A 6,948-nucleotide genomic window follows, 5' to 3' on the forward strand; every position below is an offset into this window, starting at 1 on the left:
AGAAAGAACACCTGCAAATATACTAGTCCTAGGTCTGAGACAAACTGAAGTTGTACAGCACTTGTACTTTAATCAATACCTATCATTAGCTGACTATACCAAACTTCTGCTTTTTTCAGGGTGTGAAGTATTAATTTCATTATTATCATTTAGAGTATTACTCAATACTTGTCACAGATTAAAAGTTAGACTTGTTATCATGAGGCTTCCATAGCCTGCATGCTTTGATGTATAAAACTATACAGAGACAAAATTTTTTATTCCTTTCTTTCATTGAGAAGTCTTGCACTATCTAGAAATCACTCAGCACAATTTCAGCAAGAGTTTAAAAAAAAAAGTAGTTTTCTTCATCCTTTAAATAAAAATTAGCTAGTCCATCCAGTATTATATATTATGACTGTTGAACTGTAACACAGTGGAAACACTGTGGCTGGTAATTAGAAATGTTCATGATCCAAATTCTGCTACAAACTAAATTACTTCAGAGTAGGAGTATTTTCACACAGAACAAGTATACTTCACCTATGCTTACTCAGTATTTATTTACACTGTAGTTGACCTAGATGATCATTGCCTACCCTCACAATTTCCACATGCATCTATGTGCTTAACAGAAATTTCATGATTCTCTGCAGGGACAGAAAAAAAAACCCTCTGTTCCTTATTCAGAAGGGAAAGGGTGAAAAAAGATGACTTACTCAGTTTGCTTGTTCAACAGAAATTCTTCCCTGTCACATCTGGAAGTACTAAGTAACGTATGGTGATGGGTGGACTTCACATTGGCCCTTGTAACTGCCCATTCATTAGGAAGATGGGGTAGGACTGTAACACACCATTAAAGTATGGTCTGCAGAACCACTGTTGAAACTAAGATTAGCTCTAAATTTATAGGATGAAGTTACTGTTGTATGAAACCCATATACCTGTTGCTCATCCTCTTCAAATACTTTGGTTTGTATCTTTCTGGTGCTTCTGGAGAATCTAATTACTGCTACTATGTGATGTATTATCACTGAAGTTGCACATATGCTGTTTTCCTGAAAAGTGAAGTTAGAACTGTACCATGGAGCAGGAGTTGATTTAGGGTGAAGCTACACATTACTGGTTGCTCAGACTAGAAAAGGAAGATTTTAGCAGTCTTTTCTCCTTCCTCACATTCATAACCCTATCTTGCATTAATGTAATGCTTGTCTGATACCAGATCAGCTCAATAGCTTGCTATGTCCTGAGAGGGAAGAAGAAAAAATAAAAAGCAGCAGCTTTCAAGCTAAACATATCTGAAAAGAGTAGTATCAGGCTTCAAAGTCTTATTTTTCTTATTAGTCTAATACAAACAGTATTTAAAGTCATTACAAAGTGTTATTACATACTACTTGAAAACTGAGTACTTTTACCAGTTTATCAAAGGAATAACAGTTCTCTAGATAGCAAATACTAAAATAACTAAGCAACTTACAAAAAAAAAAAAAAAATCACTGCAATATTTCAGCTCCAAATTACACAGGTTTCTTAGAAAACAAGTACTGCATGCTGTCAGAAAGTTGCTAATATACAATCCTTTCTAGATGCAGCAGTACAAAGATACTGCCTTTAGTAGTAGCCATGATTTATTGTCACTGACTCCAGGATTAACACAGCAAACACAACTTACTACCAACATAACTGTCAGGGACTGAAAAGCTGCTACAACCAAATTAAAGAGCTGTTGGCTTCTGAAAGACAACTTAATACAGACAAGTTGATTTAATGTGTAATCCTCCCTACATTTTCTGGATTTTATTTAAATTATTCAGGAAAATACCATTTTAATTGTACCTTGTAATATCTGAAGTAATCACGTTCTTGCAGTTTCTGTATTTTTGGGAAGATCTTGAAAGTATTGAAGTCATCAATGCTTTCTATGTCACACAAACAATCATCTAGGACTCCTGTGAGCTATCAAAAAAATACATAAAAATTTATTTTAAATCAAGAAATGCAATATTAGCTACAGAAAAATCCCCTAAAGAGAAATAGATGGTGATCAAAAGAAATACTAGTGAAATGCAAATACTTTATTTCTTGTCATTAAAATAGTCTACAACATACCTTACACATACACATAGAAAATAACAGACTTTAGCACTTTTTTTGAGTTTAACTCCACCTCTACATACAGGGCTAGCCAGACTAACACTCTTTATTTCTTGACAGAGTCAGCATATAGAACTTTCTGCAGAATGAGCAGCAAGATTTTCCAGACTACAAACACAAGGTATATTAGCCCATTAGAGTTCCATACCAAGTATTCTCCTAGCAAATGCTCGTTAATTGAGTTGCCTAAAAAAACTTCACAATCACATACTGTCATCTTATTTTTATAATTCTTGTCAAAGCACAGAAATGCTTCAGCTAGTTTCTTCAGAGGCACTGGATACAGGGAAATAGGTACTTATCTGCCCAAAAAGTTAGTAGCTGCACAGTTAGATTCTGCAAATAAATACTAGGAAAACCAGGTGCAGGCACCTGTACTGTAAGGCTGTAAATCTATCGTGAAATTAAGTGTGAACTTTGCAGGTCCCATCCCACTTCTTCTGCCAGGAGAGCGAACTGGTTCAAGGTACTGCACTAGCTTAAGACCATGAAGAGGAGGGTACACAAGCGCAGAAGCGCTACAGCCAGCACAGCAGAGGAAGGCAGGATTGTGGCAAGCAGCAGAGAAGAAAGGGCAAACTAATTTAGTGGACTGAGCTATAGCAACACTTTTGTCGAGACTGTGACAGTGTCTTAGCAAAAGGTGGAAACAGTGAAAGTGTTTTTCTATGGACATTTGTAGGATAAATTTAATTAAATCCAAACTAACTACTCCTAATCACAGCATCTTAAAAAACTACAAACATGTTTGAAAGGCCTTTCAAACATGAGGTTGAAGGCTTAAGATCATATGTTAAGGAATGGAACCAAACACTCCTGTTAACTACTACTGTTCTTCAGCCAGACAACAAATTAATTGACATAAATGATGGCCTAGAAAGCATATAAAATAGGAAAGTCTATGTTGCATGGCCCTGGAAGAGCTTGTAACCATTCAAAGGTTATGTGCAAAAGGAGACAAAGAGTATTTTGTGGTGCTTTTTTTCTCCATAAATTTCACACAGATGAGATTATGAAATCACCTAATCTGTTTTATGCATGATAGATCACTACAGAACAGATAACCTTATATAACCAAGCTTGATGCAAAAAAAGTCACTAGAAAACAAACTGTACGCTTCTGTTCTTTTATGAAGCATAAAAGAGGCCTGGAAAATTAATTTCCCCCAGCTCTCTGTGAGAATAAAGGGGTGAAGGTTTGGCAATAAAGCACTTAAGTAGAAAATTCAACTTATGTAGATCTTACATTTCCAGAGGCACTAAATAGGCTGTCACAATTCTACAGAGTAGATATGGACAGCAAAGAAGTAAAACTCATTTAAGGGAAGTTACTTTACCCAAAGTCTTCCATACTGTTATGCTCGCCTTGTTAATGCTATCTAGCATCAAACCAGAGCAAACAGCAATTACAGGCTTTTCACAAAGCCAAGAAAGCTCTCAGCCCACATGACTGCCAACCCCAAAGTCAAAAGACAAAACATATAAGGGCTTACAGAAATAGCCCCCCCCCCCCCCCCCCCCCCCCCATTTTCATCTATAATGATTTCATTCAAATTTTAGAATTTTCTTATTGGTCACACATAGGCAGAAATTAATTTTGCAGTCTTTACAGGTAATACCATACCACAAAACAAACAACAGTACATTTCACTGGAATATAAAAAGGCAAAAAAGATAACTTCCAATATTTTGCTCAAACATTTAACTGTATAAACAGTGAAGAACAATTATTAAGCTGAAAGCAGTACCAAAGATCCACGATATTTTCCTTGGACTCAGGAAATAAAGAGTGGGAAACTATTTTGATGACCACCTCATGGAGCTATCCACTGCTTACAAAAATATTTTTACCATCTATGCAAAACCAAAGATGCTTTTCCAGGGAAAAAATGCTCCAAATAAATATGCAGTAATTACACTCAGCATCAAATCCCCACAGAAAAATAAAAAGCTGCAGTTGTCTTATTCAACTAAGATGGCAGACTACTGGAGGTCACCCCTTTGCCAGCTGTCTCCGATAAAAATCTCAATTCTAAGAATGGCTTTCAAAATGCAGTACAGTTTACTTAGAACACTATGGAGTTTCAGAAATAAGCCCTCCCCAAAAACTAGAATTTCCTAACAAATTATCAAAAGAAAAAAATAATTTGAATAACAAGAGCAAGGAAACAAAATTCTCCATTTCTTTCTCACAACTTTTTCAAAATTGGAACAGTTAGCTCTCTGTATACATAGCACAGCAAAATCAACGTTTCCTTGGAAGGCATGCTCTAAAATTAAACTATGCTATAGCTGCACCAAACCACAATTTATAAAATGGTTTGACAGCACATATGAAACACCAATACTGCACAACAGTGGAGTCAGTTAACAGCACTAATAAAACTCCAACACTGCCTTCTAGTATTCCAGTTGGAGCTCTTTTATTAGTCCAGGTGTAGTCTTCAGTGCTCTCACATAACGATGTAACACTATGAACACGCAGAAAATTGTTTCATTTCTGTCAACATCTGGATGTTCCAGTGAATACTTTTTTAAACTGGAGACACAAAACTAAGAACAGTGTATTACCCAGTTAAAATTACATATCATAAGACTTCCTTTGGTATTCATACCATTGTTTTTTGCCTTTTTTGTAACTGAACTATACTAGTGAACTTAGTCCACATATATAGTCAACTGTAGTGTAAGTTATCACAAATTTTATTACAGTGGCCAAATATCATGCCTTTTTTTCACCTGATAATTATTTGCAACTGTATGAGAAACTCTAAAAGCATGAGCCTACTATAAGCTATGTTAAAAACTCGTCTGACAATTGAATAGCTTCAAACTCTTCTCTATTTCCAGTATGCTTATCAAAGTATTTCCAGGTATTGTCCAACCTAGCTTAGTTCTTGTACAGGTATGAGAGCTGTACTGCAGATGCTGAACTTCTAACTCATCTTCTCCAAGATAAATCAAACTTTCAGATTAAAAGGTCAATGTCCAACCTGTATCAACTTCTTATGAAATCTGTAAAGAGAAATGTATTCAGTACTTTAACATTAAGAAAAAACTGAATAAACGCATGCACTAATGAGCAGTCTATTCATACAGCCAACCTTTTTAGTGTTATCAGGTGGTTGTACTTAAGTTGCTTCAACAATTAGAAGACCAAGGGACACCTTGTTTTGTTCCTTAATATTTTACTTTGCCATAGTCGCAGAACGAGAGAAAAGCTATAGGTAACAACTCCAAGAACTACTAGCTAGCTTATCTTTTCTCTGTGTAAGTCAAATACAAAGTATTTAAACTCTAAATACAATATGCTGACAATTTGCTGGAATAGCAATAACCAATCCCTCTGCCAAGTGTCATAATAAAACCATGCCAGTTAATGGCTTCCTTCAGAATTCAAATTCAATTAGCATTTAGGTACACTAAACCAGCTTCTAAAATAATGGATTTTTAAACCGGGTAAAACCTTGACTTACAACAAAAAAAACCAACCCTGCAATTAAAGCTATATGCTAGACTAGTCATTACTTTGCATGGTCACTTACAATACAGCATGTTATACAAAGCAGAAATTTAAAAAACATGTGAAAAATAATGTTAGGATACAGAAGCCAAATTTTGCTCCACATGGACATTGTGACTTTCCATATAAACTCGCTCTAATGTCTTTGACCCAGCTAAAATCCTTCCCTACTTGACATGAACTATTATTTCAGGAACGGTCACACTGCTGATGAATAGCAAACTCTCAACTTGAGACACCTGCCCTCCTGAAACTGTAAAGACAATTTACAGAAAGCAGCAGCATTCTCATCCTCCTCTGCAATGTGGGCAAATAGACACAGACCTAAACACAAGCCAAGCCGGGCCCTTGCTATTTCCACTTGACCATATGGCTTCTCACCAACTTCATGAGTACATCAAAGTTTCTGCCTACAGTCAAGGGTATGATGCAACCCAGAACTCTTCAACACAACACCCCACAGACAACAAGCAGATTTAGCTACATGAAACAACTCCTCTGTATGTCTGGACCGTTATATACGTGTACCAGCAGTGCTTCCCAAATCGACCAACTTCTCCCCTGACGGCAGCAGCGGGGGCCCACAGACCGGTCCCGCACTGGACCCCAGAAAGGAGGAACCGCACGGTATAGAATAGGAAGGACGTGGGCTGCAGACTTCAGCGGAAGATCCGCCGACTTCTCAGCCGGGGAGGCTGCACAAGACTCGGCCCCGAAGCTGCCCTCTCCCCCACGACCCTCCGAAGCGCCCTCGCGACCTCCTCCAGCCCACGACAAGGAGGATCTCTGCTCTCCCTTCCCTCAAGCACGGGTCCCCAGCCCTGCCCGCGGCCGCTGGGACATCCCTGCCCGGCCACGCTTCTCTTCCCGCTTTCCTCCCCCGCCATGAGAGGGCTCCGCCGCATCGTTCCACCGCTGGCTCCTACCTGGGCCTTAGCTGTCACGACGCAGCCGAGCACCGCCAGCAGCCGCGCTGCCACCCGTGCCCTCACCGCTGTACTCCGCACAGCACCGCTGCCGCTCATGCTGCTGCTGCCGCCGCTCCACCCGCCGCGGCTGACGGGGGAGGGCGGCCCTCGCCCCGCCGCGCAGCAGCCGCTGCCGCCACAGGAAAGCGACGGAGGAGTCGGGAGGCAGCGGCGGCGGCAGGGTCTCCTCCCTGCGCGGCCGTTCCCGTTTGCGGCGGGACCCGTCGGGCGGGGGCGCCGCGCTCACCTCAACCTGCCCGCGCGCTGCCGCCGCCACAGCACCGACGCGCGCGCACACCCTCGCTCCTCGCGCGCAGCCGCCAC

The 6,948-nt window shown here is 40.0% G+C and overlaps 1 protein-coding gene across 1 annotated transcript in view; it reads right to left on the reverse strand.

Moving 5' to 3' along the window:
• ERO1B (endoplasmic reticulum oxidoreductase 1 beta) overlaps positions 1-6,817 on the reverse strand; it is a 31,573-nt gene extending 24,756 nt beyond the window's left edge. Inside the window, exons 1-2 of the mRNA XM_057414451.1 lie at positions 6,583-6,817; positions 1,816-1,935 (exon numbers count right to left, since the gene is read on the reverse strand). Coding sequence (XP_057270434.1) covers positions 1,816-1,935; positions 6,583-6,681 — 219 coding nt within the window. The 5' untranslated portion in view covers positions 6,682-6,817. The remainder of the gene's footprint in view (positions 1-1,815; positions 1,936-6,582) is intronic.
• Positions 6,818-6,948: the final 131 nt, after the last annotated feature.

The sequence above is a fragment of the Pezoporus wallicus genome, unplaced genomic scaffold (assembly GCF_028554395.1).
Source record: "Pezoporus wallicus isolate ANWC-B61680 ecotype Strahan unplaced genomic scaffold, APGP_CSIRO_Pwel_v1 contig_8042, whole genome shotgun sequence".
NCBI classification, from domain to species: domain Eukaryota; kingdom Metazoa; phylum Chordata; class Aves; order Psittaciformes; family Psittacidae; genus Pezoporus; species Pezoporus wallicus.